The following is a 23,205-nucleotide window of genomic DNA, read 5'->3' as shown; positions in this document are numbered from 1 at the left end:
GCCATGTTTTGGAAATGGCATACACATGCTAGGAGGCAGAATGTGCATGTACAATGTACCACTGCAGAAAACATTAGTATATTTGATCAAGGATTGTTCACCTTTTGGGGAAAAAATAATGCACATATTTTTGAAGAAAAGGGTACCCCCCCCCCCCCCCCCAGGAGCCTGCACCCTTCGGTCCACTAGTCCTAGGGTATGTCAGCCTCCTGCGCACACTACCTCCAGCTTTCTTCACATACCGGCCTACAGGTTTTTAGTTTGACCATGAATGTGCTAAGGAGCAGTGCACACATGTAGTCCATTGAGAACTTCAAGCGGTTTGCTGTGGTGGCAGATGGAGCTTTTAGTTGGTTTATTCACAGATCCCCTGTGTGTGTGTGTGTGTGTGTGTGTGTGTGTTTTTTAAAATATGAGAGTCTTTCCTGAAATGACACCAAATCATACAGTCCAAAGACTAGTGCGATTTCAAAGAGTCTACTCTCACAAGCTTACAATTGCAGCAAATCTCAGGCTCAAATTCACACAAAATATAGTACGCATGCATGAAAGTATACAAGCAACGTGCCAAGCTCACGTTTCTGTCCGAATAAAATAAACCGTAAATACGAATGGTAGCCCCCTCCCCCCACCCTATCGATAGAGCTGAGACATGTCTAAGGTATCCTGTGATACGAGACTTAAGACCCCTTTCACACTGTAGGCATTTTTCAGTCGCTTTACAGTCAATTACAAATGACTGTAAGTGCTTATGTTCATGTAAAGACATTTTCCCCAATGAAAACTTAAGGGCTTGTTCATGTGTTGTCGCATGTGCTAACATGCTTTGCTGTAAGACTGCATATTTAGTAGACTTCTAACACACTAGAAAAGACACATTATTGCACGCAGCATCTTTTCCAATGCAGTGCACCACAATGAATGGTGGTGTGTTATGAGGCGCAATGTGTATGCAGCAGAGCTTTGGAGTGCCATTAGCAATGATGGGTTACCTCCATGCATCAGTGATGTGTAAATGATTTCTTGTTGCAAGTGGAACTTAAATGATTTTTGTATTAAAGGGGAAGAGACTACTGAAAAAATGGGGTTGATTTAATTTATACTGGAGAGAAAGATAACTGTGCATGGTAGCCAATCAGCTTCTAACTTCAGCTTGTTTAATTTAAAGTGGATGTAAACCCACTCTCATCCTTTCTAAACTACTGCCATAGTGCTGATCTATAAGGATATAGATGCCTCCTGCATGTATCCTTACCTGTCAAATGTCTCTCCTCTGTCTAAGAACTGAAAAACTGCAGATTCTGTGGGTGGGTCTGTTGTCTGGAGCTCTGTGGGTGGAGTTGTGATGTCACCGCCCACCTCTACACTCCCCTTACACTAAACTCTGCTATGACCACGAACATCCAGTCAAAATCCAGAAAAGTAACCACATGACTTCAGAAAAGGAGTGGGGGTGGGAATTAAAAAATGATTCCTGTCTCAGGCTAGTGCATGAGATATGTAAATAACCTGTCACTCAAAGCAAGGGGGGGAAGAACGGACAAACGTTTTTTTCCTGCTTGTCTGTTTTATCTCGCTGAAAAAAGGATTGCTCAGAGCTGGATTAACTCTTTGTGGCAAGACTGGGCACAGATGATAGGAAATCTTATACTGTACATTGCGACGGCAACAAAAAAAAAATTGGGTTTACATCCACTTTAAGCTTTAACAAAACCTGGAAGCGGATTGGTTTCTATGTAGCGCTGCACCAGATTTTGCACACTTCCGTTTTAGCAAATCGGCCCCAATGTACAAATTGGCTAAGTCGAGTAGTTTGCAGGCAGGAATAGGCAAATTGCTTGCATTCCATCGCTCTCATCGAGTCATCTGTTGGTGTATGGCTCTTTAACACTGCCAAGTAACTGGCATTTTAGATATCGGTGAACATTTCCATTCTGCTCTGCTTCCCTAGCTGACGCAGGCCATCTGCTGCTGTAGCTAGTGCTAAAAATAGTTCTTAAGTAATACTTCTAAAGTGATTTAACATTTGTCACCATGGATAGCAGGGACCCAACATCCCCCTCCCCTTTTCTTTTTGCTTTTCATTACATGCATATTTCTGCTGTTTTGGAAGATGTTTTTGGTGGTTTCACATCAGCTCCAGATTGCCGTTCTTCCGCTTTAAACTTGTTAAGGTTATTTTTAGCTCAAACCTTTAGCCAAGCGCTGTCATGTGATTCTGTCAGTGGGTTGTTTGGAGACATTGAGATGCATGTTCTGTGTAAGGCATACAGGATCTATGCTCCTCCATTCTTTTTTTCTTTCAATGTCGGGCTTTAAAGCCCAGTGTTTTTTTTTTTTTTTTTTTTTTTTTGCTAAGAACAGATTCCCCCACCACAGTTTATATAAACTTAGGTAGCCTGCTTTTCATCGGTATTGGTCCAAAAGAACACGTCGTCTGTTCTTTTATTTATTTTTTCTTTCCCTTTACAAGTGATTGCTTTTCCCTAAGCAGTGTTCTTTCAATTATTGACAAACCTATACATGGTTAAATTCATTCTCTGCCATGTGCATGTTAATAATGTCTAAACGTTGAAGCTTGTTTCATATAGATTGTTTATTAATAATGGTTTAATTTACGTTTCTACCCTGAAAGTATAAATACGTGGTGCAATGATTGTGTTGGGTGAATCACCCTGTGCCTTGCCTCACGTGGCCGAGCAGCTGACTAGCACACAACAGCTGCTTAATCCTTCATTGCGACAGCCCACATTCCGGGAAAAGCAATCTGATGCACTGTGCCTGCCCGTCCCCAGCACCAAACGCTGCGCGTTCCCTTTCTTTAATTTTGCCATGAATCAAAAGGACAATGCCAATTGCTAGAAAGCATAAATGGATTCTTCAGTTCTGTAGTGTGCACCTAGTATGGCGAAGAGCAAAATAATTGGTAACCGGAAATCAATTATTGGTGGAATTCTGGCAGGTTGGAAAGATCTTTCTGTCTTGTTGGGGTTACTGACCTTGTTGCCCCGTGTTGGTAAACATCTTCAGATCGACCAGCTTTAGTAGCTGTCGGTGTGTCGCGGACTGTAAAAATCTGTTTTACTGGAGAGATACAAGAAAGAGGGGGTAGATCACAGAGATGTGAGATGTTTGAACTCTTCCCCAAATTCTCTTAGAAAATGTAACGAGGAAGGGGAATGTGATCACATGGTTTTACCAAGCACAGAGAAGAACCATTGTTGGGAAAACCTTTGTTAATACAGCGCAAAAGTGGGAGAATGAGCAAAGGATAATAGGATTTTTTTATTAAAAAAACTTATTTTCCAATTTTTTTTTTTTTTTTTCTTCTTGAAAACCTTTAAGACTTGCACAGCACAGATGTAACTGCTAGAGTTCCTTTTTTTTTTTAATGGCCATGTCACCATTTAAACGTACGATGGCTCTTGAAAATATGGTTACTAAACTTTTTAGTTCTATTGGCTTAGAAACCAAGACGGGTAACAAGTTGTTGTTTGTTTGCGGAGCTGTTGCCTCCCTCTATGTAATGTTATACCAAATATTTTTCAGTCTTCGGAGAGAGGAGTTGTCAGTAGCTGGAATTGTGGGAGGTGTCAGTTTGTCTTGCTTCTTCCCTAGTACCCTCTTCATTTTCCTGGGATAGCCTGGACCAGTCTGACGGTTTCTAGAATAAGCTTTGTTGTGTTTTTTGGATTTTGTCTTTTTCAGCAGCTGTAGGTCCATCATACAGTGCAGATTGAATGGAATAATTGGTCACGCTCTTTTGTTAAGGATAAGCTGTCCCTTCGTACTCATCTCGTCGACTGTAATCGCAGAAGAGGCTGGAATGTTAATGTGCGTGGTACTTTCAGACGCCCAAATGAACTATTTAATTTTCAATGGACTCTGCCTTTGAAAGCGTGACAGTTCAGTCTCCACCTCATTTTCCAGCAAGATGCCAGTGTGATCTCTGTTTTACACAGTGAGCTGCTGCCTTTTTTTTTTTCCCCCTCCTCCACCCATCGTAGCCATTGCCTACTATGTACCGCTCAACACAACAGCATGCAGAATGTCAGCTGGTGTAAGACGTGCGTGATACAGGAACAAATAATCTGTTTCCGAAACTTCACTCCTTGAGCTATGGTAAGAAGGTGACAAACTCCATTGGCGGTTGCCATTGTATTGCTTCTTCATTACATGATTTTGCAGGGGTGCGTGTCTTGTCTGCTTCGGGGTGAAGAATTAAAGCTTTCATATCGTTCCTGACATGATGCTTTTTATGTGGGACTGATATTGCAAAATGTCACAGAACTCATCTAAAGTGTCATGGCGTTCGTGATTGATTTATTTTTTTGCTTAGTCATTTTAGACTGTGTATAATTGTAGCAGTGGGGAGTTGGCTGTAAGTTTAGTCACACCGCTTCTATCTTGTGCTCTTACAGTTCATATTTGATATCCGTAGCACGGAACCTACCCTACTTGGCATGCTGCACGAGGATACCTGAAAGCACTTCAGTCCAGTTAGTTGATTTACAACTTAAGATTGGAAATGGTTTAGCATGTACATTATGTGTATGTTAAATGTTTATGTAGTGGACTTTAGTTACCCACCAGTAACCATTTCTATCAATTGCTCATTGTGCAGGGATATTTTTTTTTTTTTTTTTTTAAGCAGTTTCTTCAGCCTGGTGCTCACAAAGAATGCTTGTATTTGACTGTTAGTCTTGTGAATACTCTTATTTGTCCAACTACAGATGCTAAAGGCAAATCATTTCTTTTGGGATAAATTTTGACTACTAGTGAATCCCAGTGACAGGATTTTACATCTCAGCACACACAGCAGTGTTTTGTGATTGATTTTGTGGATTTTAGTCATACATTTTCTCATGTTATGTTTTGCAGAGTTCTGGAATTGAAACTTTAGTTGAAGAGCTTTGCTCCAAACTGAAAGATCTCCAGAGTAGCCAAGGTGAACAGCTGATGATGAATAAAGGTAAAGGACATGGGTATTTAACTTGTCTCTGTATAATTTAGGAGGGTGGAAATTACAGTTTATTTTTACCTGCGACTCCCTCAACCCACAGAGGGCTCCCAAACATCTAGCATGTGAGAATATGAAACTTTTTAAAGGGGTTGTAAATAGGGTTGTCCGGATACCAATACTAGTATCGGTATCGGGACCGATACCAAGCATTTGCCCGAGTACTTGTACTCGGGCAAATGCTCCCGATGCTTCACCCGATACCTGTACTGTCGGCGGTGATCAGTGCTTGGGGAAGTTACAAGCACCGATCACCGCTGATTTTAAAGCAGCTGAAAGCCGCCATGTATCCCGCCGTGTTTCTCTCCCCTTCCGTGCTCCTCCTCCACCCCCTGGAAATGTCAGGATGGAGAGCGGGGTAGGAGCCGGTAAATCCAGCTCCTTACTGCTCCGAATGTACAGAGTCAGTGATCACTGACTCTGTCCATTCACATAACTGAAACATTGTAAACTGTGTTTACAAATGTTTCAGTTTATGAATGAAGAGAAGACGCTGTCTTCACTCCATTCATTTTCAGCGCAGCTGATGCTGCTGAGAAAGGGACTGGGGAACATGTGTCCCTAGTCCCTTTCCCTGTCTCAAAGGTAAGATGTCAGAGGTCTGTTAAAACCCTTATATCTCACCAAAGCCCCCCCCCCCCCCCCCAACAGGGCTGAAAAAAATAAAAAAAATAAAAAAAAAAAAGATTGTAGAAAATTTAAGAAAAAACACACGGACCCCTTAAAAAAAAGAAAGCATTATAAATAAAAAAAATTAAAAAAAAAAAAAAATGTTAAAAATTTAAAACAAATTGTTCAAGATAAAAAAAAACATACTGACACATGTGCCGCTGTAACATGAAATTAAAAAAAAAAAAGTATCGGTATCGGCGAGTACTTGAAAAAAAGTATCGGTACTTGTACTCTCTTAAAGTGGTATCGGGACAACCCTAGTTATAAAGGTTCATGTTTTTCACCTTACATCACATCCTATGCATTAGGTGAAAAAACATTTGGCGATTGCAAGCCCCCCAGACACCCCCCTACCGTTTACTTACCTGAGCCCTCGAAAGTCCCGCATCGAGAACACGCTTGATGTCAGCCCGGTCTTCTCGGCTCTTCATTGGATAGATTGATAGTAGCGCAGTCATTTATCTCAAACTGCTGTCAATCAACTCCAATGACGCAAGGGCCGGGGGCCTGGCCGAGTCCTGTAGTCGGCGACTTATGACCGCCGGCTACAGGACTGGGGGGGGGGGGCAGGGGTAGCCGAGACAGCCGCTGAGGGACCCCAGAAGACGTGGATCGGGCCACTGTGTGCAAAACTAGCTGCACAGTGGAGGGAAGTATGACGTGTTTGTTATTTATAAAAAAAAAAGTGAAGCTTTACAACCACTTTAAAGCGGATGTGCCATGGGAAAAAAATATTAAAAGCCAGCAGCTACAAATACTGCAGCTGCTGACTTTTAATATTAGGACACTTACCTGTCCTGTAGTCCAGCGCCGATCGCAGCAGAGGACGAGCGATCGCTCGTCTCTCTGCTGCTCCCCCCGCCATCCACGCTGAGGGAACCAGGAAGTGAAGCGCTGCGGCTTCACTGCCCGGTTCCCTACGGCGCATTCGCGATTCGCGCCGCGCCCGCCGATTGGCTCCCGCTGTGTGCTGGGAGCCGAGTGTTCCCAGCACACAACAGGGGGGCGACGGGATGTGACGGAATGCCCGTCTTTTGCCCGTGAATGCCGGAAGTGTGTGCAAATACCTGTCTTTAGACAGGTATCTGCACCCCCCTCCCCCTGAAAGGTGTCAAATGTGACACCGGAGGGGGGGAGGGTTCCGATCAGCGCGACTCCACTTTAGGGTGGAGAACCGCTTTAACTGTAGATTTGTAGGTAATTTATGCAGGAATGAAGAATGAAGTTCAACTTGGTGCAAAGGCTCTGCTCACAGAACTTAAAGCAGGGTGGATTTGATTTAAATCAAGTCGATCTTAAATCGCTAGTTTTTTAAAAAGGCTTGGTTTAAATTATAATTTTTAAAGAGCGACTGTCATTTCTGTCCTGCAGCGGCTCCTCCTCTGACCCGCTGTTGACTCACCGACCGTCCCATTCACTTTTAATGGACGGCTGGTGATGCAGCAGTGACACAACAAGGTGAGGGACGTGGCGGCAGCAGGTGAGTGGATGCCCGCTAACAGGCGCTGCCATGATGGATCTGAAATGACAGGCGCTCTTTAAATGCAAGGTCTTCTTCTTGCTGGTAGTCAGATTCTTTAATATTTGCAAACAAAATGAAGGTTTCCTTTTTGGAATACTAAGCTGTCGGATTAGTAAAACGGAGATATCTGAACCGATTCAATCACACAGTTTGTTGTGTACGTAGATTTGCAAAACAATGGGAGAAAGGAATATTCCTGAACTTTGTTTTATCTCATGGTTACTGTAACATTGTGTGAATGCATCAATGCAGTGCATGTTATCTCGGCTTGCAGAGCTTGGATTCATTGAATGAGTTTTCAAAAATTTAGATATTGCAGAATATACAGCCTCATGCTACATTTCCACGCTGAATAAACTAATTTATTATAGTATCTTAAATAGAAACCATCTTTAGATAGATTATTACTCCAAAAGCATTTTATTAAAATAAATTTGATTAAAAATCTAAATCTGTATTTTTTTTTTTTGTTCAAATCATTGATTTTTATTAACACCGGCTTAAAAAGGTTGTAAAGGTAAAAAAAAAAAATCCCTAAATGGCTTCCTTTACCTTAGTGCAGTCCTCCTTCACTTACCTCATCCTTCCGTTTTTCTTTTAAATGTCCTTATTTCTTCTGAGAAATCCTCACTTCCTGTTCTTCTGTCTATAACTACGCACAGTAATGCAAGGCTTTCTTCCTGGTGTGGAGAAAGCCTCTTGAGGGGGGAGGGGGCAAGCAGGAGTGTCAGCATGCCCACTAACACACAGCTCCTTTCTCTATCTGCAAAGTAGAGAGCGACCTGACCTTCCTGCTCGCCTCCTCAAGAGGCTTTCTCCACACCAGGGAGAAAGCCTTGCATTACTGTGTGGAGTTAGTTTAACCACTTCAGCCCCGGACCATATTGCTGGTCAATGACCGGGCCACTTTTTGCGATTCGGCACTGCGTTGCTTTAACTGACAATTGCGCGGTCGTGTGACGTGGCTCTCAAACAAAATTGGCGTCCTTTTTTCCCACAAATAGAGCTTTCTTTTGGTGGTATTTGATCACCTCTGCGGTATTTAGTTTTTGTGCTATAAACAAAAATAGAGTGACAATTTTGAAATTTTTTTTTTTTTACTTTTTGTTATAAGTAAAAAAAATCGCAATAAGCGTTTTAATTGGTTTGCGCAAAAGTTACAGCGTTTACAAAATAGGGGATCGTTTTTTTGGCATTTTTATTATTTATTTTTTTACTAGTAATAGCGGCGACATTATGGCGGACACTTGGGGGGCTGACATGGGGAAAGGACAAATCGCTGTTCATACATACACAGCTCCTGGTTCTTGCTCTGTAACAAGTGATCGCGGGTATCCGACTGTGATCGCACCCGCCGGACACGCACGTCGGGATCTGGGGCAAGCGGGGGGTGCACACGCGCCCCTAGTGGCCGCTTCGCGAGGCGACGTAGATCTACGTGACCTCACGCAGGGGAGCCGACCTGCCGCCGTATAACTGCGGCGGCTGGTCGGCAAGTGGTTGTAAATGCTGAAGGTTTGTTACCTTCATGTATTCTATGAGTGTAGGTAAAAAAACCTTCAGTTTGCAGCCCCCCGTTCTTATTTGAAACCAGCAACTTGCATGAGAGCCGAGGCCGATTGAAAATTTAGGTGGTTGTTTTTTTTTTTTTTTCTTTCTTTAAACTAATAAAGCTTCCATAGAAACAGAAATAGTAAGTTTCTCCCCCCTAGCAGACAGGCCCTGTTGGCACTGAATTCAAACTAGCATGTGTGGTTTCAGGTGGTACTGACACATTAATTTTGGGGTCTTCTACCAGTGCACTCCGCTGCCAATACAGTGTTTATGGCACATGCTACAAACACTGGGTATCCTGCTACTGTGTGCACCAACTTTTACACAGCTACTCTTCCAGATATCTGTGCATTGTAGCCTATGGATATATATGCATTTTACTGACCTATATACATTAACATTTTACAGATGAGAACACTAGCAAGACTGTAGATGGATTGCCATCACCAGAAGCTACATCATCTCTAGCAAGAAAGGATCAGGCTGAAATGTAAATATCCCTTAAATCTCTTGAAATCTTTGCAAAAAAATTTATATCTTAGGTTAGGTTTGTATTCTAATCAAATTCAGATAATATGCCACATTATTCAAGCATAAGAAAAAAAACTCCAAGCCCTTCCACGATGAAGCCTGGAGATGTGATGAGCTGGGTAATTTAGAGATTTACACAGCCCTCCCAGACACCACAACCAGAAGGATGGCATTACCCTTTTTTCTAGAGCCCAACTCCCAAGTTTTATTTTTACTTTAAATGGTTTGTTCCTTTACGAATACATGATTTCCCTGTACGGTAGAGGGACTTCCTGTCTTGTTTCCGAAACAAAATAGAATTGGACCGAGCGCTGCTCTGCCATTCACAGGAAGCGTTGCATTTTATGAATAAATACAAGGCTTCCTCTGACTGAGTTATGGGTTATATCATTTGCCCATCTCTCCACCTCGGCCAATTCGAGGAAACCTTGTATTCATCTTAATTTTAAGAGGGAAGATTTAGGAAAAAACTATTTTAATAAAGAACTTTGAAGCAAAATAAAGGCCAGTGCCCATCATTGTAGCCTGCTCGGTGCCCATCATTGTAGCTTGCTCGGTGCCCATCATTGTAGCTTGCTCGGTGCCCATCATTGTAGCTTGCTCGGTGCCCATCATTGTAGCTTGCTCGGTGCCCATCATTGTAGCTTGCTCGGTGCCCATCATTGTAGCTTGCTCGGTGTCCATCATTGTAGCCTGCTCGGTGCCCATCATTGTAGCCTGCTCGGTGCCCATCTGCAGCCTCTCCATTGTCCATCATTGCAGCCTGGTCAGTGCCCATCTGCACCCTTCACATTGCCCATCGTTGCAACCTGATCCGTGCCGGTGATCTGCCGTGCTTGTTCCAGCCATCGTGGAAGTTCCAGCGCATGCGCAAGCTGATGTGCTGAGATGGTTCCAGCTATCGGGAAAGTTCCTTCAAGGACTGCGCAGGTGCAAACTTGCTGACGAAAATCACCGAACCGCGGCCGGCATCCAGGGCGACGTGGATTTCGAGGTAAGTGGCCAGTCAGCCTCACGTCCTTGGCTCGCTTGGCCTCCTGGCTCTTTTTTTAACATCCTCCAATTCACAGGGATGTTAAGGAAAGAGCCTGGATGCCGGGCGAGGTTCGGAGATTTCCGTCGACAAGTTTGCGCCTGCGCAGTCATTGAAGGAACTTCCCCGTTAGGGGAACATTAAGGACAAGTCACCGGATTACACAGAGGGATCTCCTGTTTACTTGGCGCTCAGTCACACTCAGTCCCACCTCCTGGACACCCCCCAGTGTGGTGAATACTGCATAGTGAAGAGGCAGCAGCAGGCCGATGGGGTCACCTCTGCTCTCTCCTCCTGTTGGCCTGCCCTTTGTCAGCATATTTCCATGGAACTCTGCTGACTTCTCTCTCCCTCTCCAAATCTGGGTGCTGCTTAATGGGGGATTGCAAAAGGCTGATACAATGTTAAATTCAGGCACTTGAAGCTAGATGCATTTTCCTAAATGAGAGTGTAGTTGACTAAAAGAGAACAGGATGCTTTATACATTGTGTTAATGTTTAAAAATGTAAGCTTTGGACTGAAAAAATATTAGGAAATTCTTGCACAGATCGCCAAACTGATGAAAAGGTGCCCATTCAAACTTGTATCATATGCATTGGGTTAACGAAAGCCAAAATTTAGCTACTTAACAATTGGCCACATTAAATCTTTGTTTTAGGCCTGTTAAATTAGTTTTGTTAGAAGCTTTATTTCGCATCAGTCAGGATTTCAGAAGTCTTCTTCCTCTATCTTAAAAAAAAAAAGTTTTTGGTTTGAATTGGTTTGAATTGACTTTGTATGTGTCATAAATAAATATATATTGTTGGAGGTAGTTAAGTTTTTCGCACAATATTTCAGAATGTGGCAGTAGAAATGGTACTGTTTTTTTTTTATAATGCACCATTTATGTGGTTTTTGTTTATTTACAGGTATTATGAAGCTTTTCCACCTCTGTCAGAAAAGCCAGTTTGCCTACAAGAAATAATGACCGTGTGGAACAAATCAAAAATCTGCTCTTATTCTAGCTCCTCCTCATCTTCTACTGCCCCACAAACAAGCACCGAAACTCCATCACCAAAGAATTGCAACAGCGAGAATGAAACCATAGTGACCAACAAGCATAATGGAGCTTCTAACACTGTACAGGCAAAAAACCATCAAAGAAAAGGCAAGAACGAGAAGGAGAACAAGTTTAGCACCCTAACAGATCCTAAAACTGGTATATCAAAAAGTGTGAGGCGCAAGTCAAATGGAAAAATCCGCCCTCGATCCTGGTCATCTGGATCGAGCGAAGCTGGCTCAAATGGTAATCGGGGAGAAACAAAAACACGTTTTGTAAAAGTAAGGCAAAAAATTAGGGATGTCCGGAACAAAAAGGGGAAAACCAGCCCTAAAACTCTGTCCAAAAACGTTGAGAGAAAAAATGTTGCAGCTAGCAGCAGTAGTAGTGTGGGATCTGTGAAAGCACTCTGCAAAAGAGTAAAACGTCAGATAAAAGAATATGCATGGAAAGACTTGAATGAAGGAAATGTCTTTGAAGAAAAAAAAAAGACAGAATTTAGAGAGGAGCCTTTGTGGTATACTGAACCCATTACAGAATATTTTATTCCTCTGAATGGTAAAAGTAAGTTGGAAACTGCATACAGAAAACATCAGAATTGGCATAACAGGTCAGAAGAAATGGAAGAGTTGTCAGAGATCGTAAAAGATCTTCATTTAAATAACCACAATATTCATGAAACATACCTCGCAGCAGGTACCTTCATTGAGGGTCACTTTGTAGAAATGCCTGCAGTCATAACAGAGGCAAGTGATCCCACAGGGACCTCTAACTGTTCTCTTCCAGAGGACAACTTTTTGGATGATGTTCATCCTATAGAATATACACACTTCTATGAAGTGGAAATTGATCAATCCATGTTGGATCCTGGTGCCTCAGATAAGGTGAAAGGAGAAAGTCGAATCTTGAATATGATTCGACAGAAGAGCAAACTGCAAAGTGATTTTGAGGCTGAATCTTGCAAAGTGTTAGAAGATAAGGATTTGCAATGGGGGAGTGCAATATGGACAGAGTCAACCAGTTCTATTGGTGCTGAAGATTTGTTCTTGCAAGACCATAGTAAATTAGCTCAATTTTGGGAGTCCTATTCACCCTCCAGCTCAGTAGACGCAGATGGGGAGAGTTTAGGAGGTGACTCCCCCAGTACCCTTTCCCCTTTTTTAGACAGCACAATGCTTAGTTCTCACATGCATGCAGGCAATCAAGATTTATTTTTGGATAGAAGTGGCTCTTATTTTTCAGTGTTTGAAGTGCAATGCAGTAACTCTGTACTTCCGCTGCCCAGGGAGCGGATGGTAACGGAAAGAGGCAAATCAGAGTCTTGTTCCAGCATGAATAGGTTTGGGAAAACTCAGTCACGATTACTTATATGGACCAAAAACAGTGCCTTTGATGAAAACGAACAGTGTTCAAACCTCTCAACTAGAACATGCAGTCCGTGGTCACATTCAGATGGAACACGATCGGATACAGAGGCTATGAACAGTCATTTAGAAGATTACAGTCAGTTAAATGCAGAAGACTCAGATTACATAATTCCTAGAGTTTCCTTAACCTTCCAACAGAATATCCCTTGTACAACATCAAGAAACCCATTTATGCAGAACAGGACTTTGACTGAAGAATCAGGGCTGGTTTTGGGGAAAAAATCTAAGCTGGAGTCACTTTGCGGCATTCAGCTTGAACAGGAAAATGAGGAGATGTGTGACACTATAGAGGCTGAGAGCAACAACAGCCATCATACACATGGATACAGCTCAGGGGTCATCAAAGACATTTGGACAAACATCGAAGACCATTCTGAAAGAGCGGAGGACCAGATCTTCCCACTAGATGTAAATGTTTTTGGTTGTCATGAAGCTAATGCGACATGTGATGCTTTTCAGGAGCCCAGTAAGGCCGTTCAGAGGTCTGAGTATCATCTTTGGGATAGTCAAAAAGATCTTGCAGAAAAGCGAACCTTTCTCTCGAGTGATTCATTAAAGATTGACAATGGAGATTACACAACTCCATCCAGACCCTGGGATATTAACCATGTGAAAGAAAACTCATTCATTCTTGGAGGCGTTTATGGTGAGTTCACAAACGTCAATGGCGAGGATGAGTGGGCACTGGCACCGCAGAGTCCAGCAAAAGCAAGCCTACCGGAATGTGCTGCCTCTGATGTCGTTACGATAGCAGAAGCAGATGTCTTTATGACTCCAGGAAACAGTTTTGCTCCTGGCCATAGGCCGTTGTGGAGACCATTTGTTTCATTTGAAGATGAGCATAGGGAAGATAGAAGCTCAAACAAAGGTTTTTCTTTCATTTTGCATGAAAATTTGCTTGGAACGTGTGAGAATTTTCAGGTTGATGAACCAGGAATGGGCTACTCTTTCTCCTCTTATGAGCTGAACAATAGATTTTCACAGGTTCTTCATGTTGAATGTTCATTTGAACCTGGAAGTATCATTACCAGTAGTCCTAATTACAAACCAAAAGCCTTGTGTTCAGAGTCAGGTGATGGAAATCATCCAAGGATTTGTGGAGTGGAAAGAACACAGTACAGATCGATAAAAATCTCTCCACGCACTCACTTCCGCCCAATATCTGCATCTGAACTTTCTCCAGGAGTAGGAAGCGAATCCGATTGTGAATCGGAGAAAGATGAGGTAGCTGCACCTACTCTTTCTGAGGGAGAAGTGTTTGAGGATCCTCAGGATGATCTTAAACCGCTTGAAGAAGATGCTGAAAATGAAGGTCATTTTTATGGAAAGTCTGAGCTTGAATCTGGGAAGTTTCTGCCTAGATTGCAGAAGTCTGGCATGGAGAAAAGTGCACAGACTTCTTTAGATGGTCAAGAAGAATCCTTTGGAGTTTTGCCTTTAGAGAAACGTCACAATTTAGACTTTAGAGTTATAGAGTCGTTTGAAAGTGAAGTGACGGAGAACTCTAAAACAAATTGCAAGATGTTGGAAAGAGAAGTGGATAAAATAGGAGACCTGACTTTGGGATGCGACTCTACATCTTGTGTGGAAAAGGAAGAGGTATATAGAATCTTGTTTTCTTCACTATTCAGTATATACCTTGAAGGGAGGGCTGCATATATAGTTAGTGACTTAGGGCTCTAACTTAAGGACTAAAAATGTGTTCATAGTGTGCATGTATTTGTGTTCCCATATAGCCTTTTAAAAGTGAGGTTGTGTATATGTGTGTACATACATACATACATACATACATACATACATACATACATACATACATACATACATACATACATACATCCATTGAAAAAGTATTCATTCCCTTTGAAGTTTTCCAAATTTTGTCATGATACAACCAAAAACATAAGTGCATTTTATGAGATAGACCAAACACAAAGTGGCACATAATTGTGAAGTGGAATGAAAAAATATAAATGTTGTGTGTGTTTTTTTTTTTTTTAACAAATATCTGAAAAGTGTGGTGTGCATTTGTATTCAGCCCCCCTGAGTCAATACTTTTTTGCTGCAATTACAGCTGCAAGTCTTTTTTTGGATGTCTCTACCAGCTTTGCACATCTTGAGTGACATTTTTGCCCATTCTTCTTTGCAAAAATAACTCAAGCTCTGTCAGATTGGATGAAGAGCGTCTGTGAACAGCAATTTTCAAGTTTTGCCACAGATTCTCAATTGGATTTAGGCCTGGAATTTGACTGGGCCATTCTAACACATGAATAAACTATGCTTAGATCTAAATTCTAAACCATTCCATTGTAGCTCCATTGTAGCTCTGGCTGTATGTTTTGGGTCGTTGTCCTGCTGGAAGGTGAACCTCTGCCCCAGTCTCAAGTCTTTTCAGAGGGTTAGGGGTTAGGGTTTCCCATTGAAGAATATGGCTAGGACTCAGGAATTGGAACAGGGACCTCCCCCGAAGGCGGGTTCCCAGAGGTCAAAGGTAACACGGTGTGGCTGACCCACCCCCACCAAAGTGTACCGCCTACCCCAACTAAGTCAGGGAATGAACAAGTCGGGGAATGAACAAGTCAGGGAAATCATGTCTTGGTAAGTTTGCAGTTGTGTCATACTCTTTCCATTTTCAGGTGATGGATTGAACAGTGTTCCAAGAGATGTTCAAAGCTTGGGATATTTGTTTTTTAACCTAGCCCTGCTTTAACAAGTGGAATACCGTTGTTATGGCATAAGCTAGCTGCTATAATCCCGGTAGCCTTTTCAACAGCGGGTGGTCTGCTTTCAGCTAAAAGTGGTCTCTGCGGTGGATTTGCTGCAAGATCACTTTTATCAGTGGCGGTAGAGTGGACCCCCTCCCGCCGCGCTTAGTTCGTCTTCTCCGCTTACCGGACTCGGCGGAGACGATCAGGTCCTCTTCCCTCACAGGCTGGATGCCAAGTGAGAGAAAGATGGCCCCCACTAGGCTCCACCCTATTGGATGGTCAAACCTCACATCAATGATCTTAAGGGGGGAATTTTTTTTTTTGTATTGCATTTTAGTGTAAATGTTTGATCCTAAGGTATTTTTGACCTCAGATCTCACATTTAAGAGGTCCTGTCATTTTATTTAATTTTAGAAGAATAAATGACCCAATTTTTTTTTTTAAAGGACAGTGTCAAAATAAAAAGTTAAATAAGATTTTTTTATTTTAAAGTGCCTGTCCCGCCGGGCTCGTGCGCAGAAGCGAACGCATAAATAAATTGCGACCACATACGAAAACTGTGTTCAAAACACACATGAGGTATCTAGCACAGACCTTCTCTAACTCAAAACTGGTAACCTTAAGACATTTTAAAACGCTGCCTATTGAGATTAAGGGTCATAGTTTGTCACAATTCCATTGCCATGCCATTCCACGAGCGGGTGCAAATTTGACGCGTGAAATTTACTCGGCGTAACATCTTTCACAATATAAAAAGTTGGGCTAACATTACTTACTTTCAAAACAATTGGGGTGTCTGGAGATACATACACACATATATATATATTTATTTATATATATTAGGGCTGCAACTAACGATTATTTTCATAATCGATTAGTTGGCCGATTAATCGGTTAATAACGTTAAAAAATAAAAAAATAAAAAGTAATTTTGCGGTGATTTGCATTTTTTTATTATTTTTTGCCCAATGTGTTGTGGGCAGATTAAAAAACACAAATTGCCGCAAAAACACATTGCATACTTTCTGCAGCTTCTTCATTGAAGTATATCGATCCAAAAAACAAAATACCACCATTTTGCATTAAAAGAGTCCTCGCCCTTTCCAAATAGGCAGCAGCTGAAAATAATCATGGATGTGAACGTGTCCCATAGGAAAACATGTGAATGAACTGTAGTGGGTTTCTGCAAAAAGCTCCAAAAAACAGAGGTGTGAACCCAGGCCTGAGATGTTTAGTAACAAAATGGGGGTTAAAAAAACTAAAATTAGTACAAAAAGAGCAAATAATTGCTACTGTAAGGGGTTCATCTTTTACTGTCTTACAGTGAAAGTAATATTTACAATGGCGCTTTGCTCTTTTTGTACTATAAAGGGACAATTTATTTTTTTTTTTTTAAACCCCATTATGTCACTGGTCGATTATGAAAATGGTAACCGATTAGTTTCATAATCGATTAGTTGTTTCGGCCCGAACATATATAATTTTATTTATATATATATATATATATATATATATATATATATATATATATATATATATATATATATATATATATATATATATATATATATATATATATATATATATATATATATATATATATTGTTTGGGGGTAGTCTGCTAGCAAATAAACAAATTGTGTGACAACACCAAGTCTGAAAAATAGGTCCAGTCTTTAAGGAATTAAACTTCTCCACAACTTTATCCCTGACCTGTCTGTTCTTTGCCATTTATGATGCTGTTTGTTCACCAAGGTAAGGTTCTCTAACGAACCTCTGAGGGCTTAACAGAACAGCTGTATTTATACTGAGATTACATCACATACAGGTGGACTCTATTTACTAATTAGGTGACTTCTGAAGGCAATTGGTTCCACTAGATTTTAGTTGGAAGTATCAGAGTAAAGAGGGCTGAATACAAATGCACACCACACTTTTCACATATATTTATTTGTAAAAAAAAATTGAAAAGCGTGTCATTTCCCTTCCACTTCACAATTATGTGCCACGTTGTGTTGGTCTATGACAGGAGTCTCTAAAACACAGCCTGCAGGCCACCTCCGTCCCGCTTGGATGTTTTATCCAACCCGCAGCTCAGTTAGGTCCACATTCAGTAAATACCAAAACCATGGTCCGCTTAAAGTGAGGGTCCACCCTAAAAAAAATTGCCAAAAAGGCTTTTATATATATATATATATATATATATATATATATATATATATATATATATATATATATATATATATATATATATATATATATATATATATATATATATATATATATATATATCTCTATATCTCTATATCAGAAAAGGCTGTTACTAGGTAAATTGTCCTAATCTGTCTCTTCCTCGCACTGCCTTTTGGGACACACAGAACGATGTGACTCGGGCATGCGCAGTAGGAAACGGCCAGTGAAGCTGCAAGGCTTAACTTCCTGTTTCCCTTGGTGAGGATGGCGGCGCCGGGGCCCGGTCTGAGGGACAGATTGGCCTTGGGCGGCCGACATAGCGGGCAACCTGGATAGGTAAGTGCGATTAAGACCCGGACCTTAAGCAGGTAAAGGACCTGGCCAGTTTTTGCAATTTGGCACTGCGTCGCTTTAAAGCGGGGGTTCACCCAAAAAATAAATTTTAACATTACATTCAGCCGAGTTGTGAGAATGGCATTAGGCTGTTTTTTTTATCTCCTTGCCGTACATACCGTTTTATCTATTTTTACTGCGGCTTCCGGGTATGTAATCTGCGGGACTGGGCGTTCTTAATTGATTGACATGCTTCCGACCGGCGCATACAGCGCGTCACGAGTTGCCGAAAGAAGCCGGACTGCAAGTCGGCTCTATACAGCGCCTGCGCACCGACTTTTGGCTTCTTTTGGCAACTCGTGACGCGCTGTATGCGCCGGTGGGAAGCATGTCAATCAATTAGGAACGCCCAGTCCCGCAGATTACATACCCGGAAGCCGCGGTGAAAATATAGATAAAACGGTATGTACGACAAGGAAATAATAAAAAAAAAAACAGCCTAATGTCATTCTCGCTACTCGGCTGAATGTAATGTTAAAATTTTTTTTGGGGTGAACCCCCGCTTTAACTGACAATTGCGCGGTCGTGGCTCCCAAACAAAATTGGCGTCCTTTTTTCCCCCCTACAAATAGACCCACGGCTGGGCACTTAAAGAGGACGTACCTGTACACAGCCGTGCCATTCTGCCGACGTATATGTGCAGGGAGGCGGTCCTTAAGTGGTTAAGGGTTTGTAGCTGCTGACTTAAAAAAATATTTATTTATTTTTTTTACCGCCATACCTCCGCTTTAAGGAAGGTGGGGATATGGTGTTACAAATGCCTTTCTACAGGTTTAGGCTGTTGCAGAAAAAAATCAGAAGCACGTAATCCTTTCCCTGCCCGGTGATGTGTTCATTTAAATTTCTGATGAATGATTAAGTTGCATCTACTTGTATCAAAGCATTTGTATGCTATGATACCTATAGGTACCGCAGTTCAGAGTCCCCCCTTGTTTTTTTTTAAATCCTGCTGTTTAACTATTGAATCTTCTTCCATTTGACTATAGTCAGTTTTTGGGGCATAGCCATGAAGTCCTAGAAAGGCCGACCTCAAAATTAACAAATTAAAACTAAATTAGAAATGAATAGCTATATAAATAAAATGACCATTCCTTTACATGTTTTATGTTCTAATGTTTTCAAATTATTTTTTTTCTATTATTATTATTATTATTATTATTTATTATTATAGAAGCTTGGTTGTGAGGTTTATTTTATTTATTTTTTCAATTTTTCAGTATCCTCCTTTAAGCATCAATCTTCAGGGAGTAAACGCTGCAAAGGAAAAACAGTGCTGGTGGCAGAAAGCACTGTACTCTCCATTGATCTCTGGACCCTGCTGTGACTGTAAGAACATTATTGTTACTTAGAACAATGGCTTTAAATTAAATCTTCACATTCAATATTTTTGTGAAGGAGGGATGGCAATAAAAAGCTTGCATCCTGCTACCTCCCACGCAATGCTATTGGTTGAGTGTGATTGGCAGGGTTCAGTAACCAATAGAAGTAGGTGGCAGGCCAGCTATCAACTGTTTGATGATGTCTATATTTGGATACAGGGGGTTTTGTGGTCACAGGGAGTTAAACAATTGACTAAAGTGTTTTTTTTTTTTTTTTTTTTTTTTTTTTTGCAGGCATAATATTGTTTCTTTGCTATTGATCTTTGTGAGATGTTTTAAATGAATTAATTTGATTTGCTTTATTAGATTTTTTGGTGCCCTAACACCTATTCATGTCTTTGTAACAATATTGCTAATACTGAAAGGGTAGTGGAGCTATTTTTTTTTTTTAATCTTATGGTTTGACTTTTGGTTTTGGCACAGCTTTCTACGCAAATGGTAATGAAGAAGGTCACATCGATCACCCAAGTGGGAAAGATATCCCTTGCGCTGGCTGGCTTCCTCTGGAGATTGAGAAAGTAGGTAATGTGGTTTTTAGACTATAGAATACTAGATTCTTTTTTTCCATCAATATTTTCTTTTTCTTTAGTTTAGGTCTACAGTTTACTTTCAGTTTTCAAATGGATGGTTGTACTATGCTTTCATTCTTAGTAATGTAATGTTAAGCTGTCAAGTTGGCCCATTAAAGTTCAGCATTATGAGCCTTTATTCGCTGTTACGGAAGGCTGTGCTTGCATTAGCACTAGTGCAGTACCACAAAGAGCCCTTTCACACTGAGGCAGCTTTCAAGCGTTTTAGCGCTAGACATGGTGCCTGAAAACTGCCTCCCGTGCTGCCCGAATGTGAACGCACGAGTGCTTTCACACTGGGGTGGTGCGCTTGCGGGAGGCTCAAAGTCCTGCAATCAGCATCTTTGGGTGCGCTTCCAAAACACGGACACATTTAAACCCTTCTGCCGCTAGCGGGGGTTAAAAGCGATGCTTAAACGGCGCTAAAGCGACGCTAAAACATAGAGTATAAACTCAAAGGAATTGTATGATTGCCAGGTAATTGGCATTTTGAAGAGTGGGTTGGCAACGACAGTGTGAAAGGGGTCGAAGGCTCTAGGAAGCAGAGTAAATCACCAACTACGTTATCCAAGTGACAGGTTTTTCCTGCCTCCCTATCTTTTTTGAATGACGCCAAACTAAGTTTGAGTTTGGGTCTCTTTTAAAGTTACCTGTAGGAATTTCTCTTCTGGCTGCAACAACCTCAAATCTGGAGGATTTGAATTGTTCACATAGGGTAACTCCACCTTAGTGGGGCAACTAAATAAAAAAAGATAGGATATATTATCTATTTTATACAATTGCAACTCAAGTCATATTGTAATTGAATGTTAAAAATTACCTTTCCTTTTACAAATCTGCAGCTCTATAATTTTTAGTAAAATGCAATATGGCTACCTGGAGAGGCGTTATGTACAGAGATAATGTACTGAAAGCCCCCAGAAATTTAACTTCCTGCTTGAGTGATTGGCTTACTGATTTTGCCAGAAGTCTGCACTAAGGTACAGGCTAGATTTTAGGCATTCCCTGCAATAAAAATGTCATTTTTGGTGGGAATACTCCCACAGGGAAATCCTGTCTAAGGCTGGGTTTACACTATACTACACAAAAGCAGTACGACTTTCATCCTACTTTGCTCTGCGACATTGGTCCTACATCCATCCGACTTTCATGAACAGGATAATACTTTGATCTGACTTTGGTCAAAGAACAAGTCAGACTTTCACAATCAAAACAATCCCAGAGTGCGATAAATTCCCTTTTACTGCTGCTGTAATCACATGTCGGATGGTAAGCACAAGGATCCTACTTTGGTCCGACTTCAATGATATTCAATGGGCTGAAGTAGGATCAAAGTCGGACCAAAGTAGTGCAGGGAGCATTTTCAAAGTCGGACCGACTTGTGTCAGACTACTTAAGACGGTTCCCATAGAGAAACATAGATTTTCACACATCATGCAACATGAGCTCCCAATGTCGGACAAGTGTGAACCCGGCCTCAAGGAATGTAGACCCTGCCACTTTCCTAATTAGAGCCCTGCAAGTGTATCAGCTGATTGATCATTTTAAAGCGGTTGTATACCCCATTTTGTTTCTACCTACAGGTAAGCCTATAAATATGGCTTACCTGTAGGTAAGCCTATAATGTGGCTTTCCTGTAGGTAAAATGAATATCTCCTAAACCTGTATGGTTTAGGAGATATTCATTTTGCATGCAGCCCCTGACATCAGCGGCGCATGCGCTGTCAAGGTCCAGCAGACTCTGCCGGACCTTGCCGGGAAATTGACTCCCGCGCACATTCGTAGGAGTGACGTAATCGCGGCTCTGGACACTCACAGCGCCCGAGCCGCAAACCCGGAAGAAACGCAGAGGGAACATGTCGGCTCCCTAGGCAATGAGCAACACGCTGGCTGCTTTTACTGAGCTCTCCTAGTGAAAATTTTGGTTAGTTGGTCACCAACCTTGATCCAATGGCTTCCATACATTAGATCACAGAAGTATGCAGCTCTGGGGCTCCAACTTTGACTCTCGCTTGCCAACATGTCATTGCTAAACAGTGTACACTCCATTTTTATGTAAAATTGTTATGAGTGTTTTTTTCTTGTCTTGCAGATGTCTGCATGTAACAATGCCAAAGTTGCCATTGGATTCACTGGTGGAATAAAAACCAGTAGCTTCAGGAAGAAGATTTACTCGAGTGACAGCTCCAGTTCTGACACTGCTTCTGATGGCGGACATGAGTGGGCTGATATTTCCAGAGAGGAACTCTTCTCTCGCACTCAGCTGTGATCGACATCATCTTTAGCTGTAGCTGTGAAAGATTAGCGTGCTGAGACGAAATCCCTACTGTCTGTCTGTTTCCCCTAGGGTCCTTGAACATCTTTAGTTGCCACTTCTTCGGTGTGTGTGTTTGTTTTAAAATTTTCCTTTTTTTTTTTTTTTCTCTCGTTTTGCATTTGAGGTGAGCGATCTCATCAAACATTCATTTCCTTTTTTTTTTTTTTTTTTTTTCTCTCTCTCTCTGGCAAGCTGTTAAACTTCACCTAGTATAGGTAGAATAGCTTTTGTTGTCATATGAATGGAGGTGCTTGTGTTTTGTAAAATCACTACTTTGTGCATCTTATTGGCATACTCTATTTATGTAAGTTTTAATTTTTTCTTTTTAGCTATAGCCAGAATTGCCATCTGAACAGAGTAGAACCTTCAGCTACTTCTGCCATTCAGGCACTTTAGGCTTCTGGAGTCTCAAAGAACGAGGACATAAATATGTAACACTGTAATCAATCCGTGCCTTTCTGAATGCAGGAGAGTAGCATGAATGACACTTGCCCATTCTTTATTTGAAAAAAAAAAAAGTGTAAAAAAAAAAAAAGATAAAAAGCAAATTAAAGTAGACTGACTAGTAGTAGTGTTTAGAGACTTAAATACTGTGTTTTTTTCTATCCTATGATACTTTGCGCCCACTAATAGAGGATAAAATAGTTTTCTGCTAATGGTATTTGCCAAGGGTTTTTTAAAGTTTAAGCATCCGTTCCTTTAACCCCTTTCTTTTTCCGCATAGTGAGTTCTATGCTGAAATGCAGCGCAGTGAATATTACTAGAAGGGTGGTGGCACAGAGACTGTTTTTCTGCCAGTGTTTGCTGTTCAGATAACTAAAGTAGAGCTACTGAATTTGAGGTGAAAGTGGA

General features: G+C 41.3%; 1 protein-coding gene across 5 annotated transcripts in view; it reads left to right on the top strand.

Moving 5' to 3' along the window:
* The window catches only part of KIAA0232 (KIAA0232 ortholog), a 51,894-nt gene extending 29,006 nt beyond the window's left edge, over positions 1-22,888 (top strand). For 2 of the 5 annotated variants that reach the window (XM_040335391.1, XM_040335392.1), the window contains exons 4-9: positions 4,882-4,972; positions 9,177-9,258; positions 11,241-14,397; positions 19,306-19,414; positions 19,891-19,985; positions 22,129-22,888. In XM_040335391.1, coding sequence (XP_040191325.1) covers positions 4,882-4,972; positions 9,177-9,258; positions 11,241-14,397; positions 19,306-19,414; positions 19,891-19,985; positions 22,129-22,305 — 3,711 coding nt within the window. In that variant the 3' untranslated portion in view covers positions 22,306-22,888. Of the gene's footprint in view, positions 1-4,881; positions 4,973-9,176; positions 9,259-11,240; positions 14,398-19,305; positions 19,415-19,890; positions 19,990-22,128 lie in introns of all 5 variants that reach the window. The other 3 variants (XM_040335393.1, XM_040335394.1, XM_040335395.1) reach the window with 3 other exon arrangements.
* Positions 22,889-23,205: the final 317 nt, after the last annotated feature.

Source organism: Rana temporaria, chromosome 1, assembly GCF_905171775.1.
Source record: "Rana temporaria chromosome 1, aRanTem1.1, whole genome shotgun sequence".
Lineage (NCBI taxonomy): Eukaryota > Metazoa > Chordata > Amphibia > Anura > Ranidae > Rana > Rana temporaria.
This window is presented reverse-complemented; position numbering and strand designations above follow the sequence as displayed.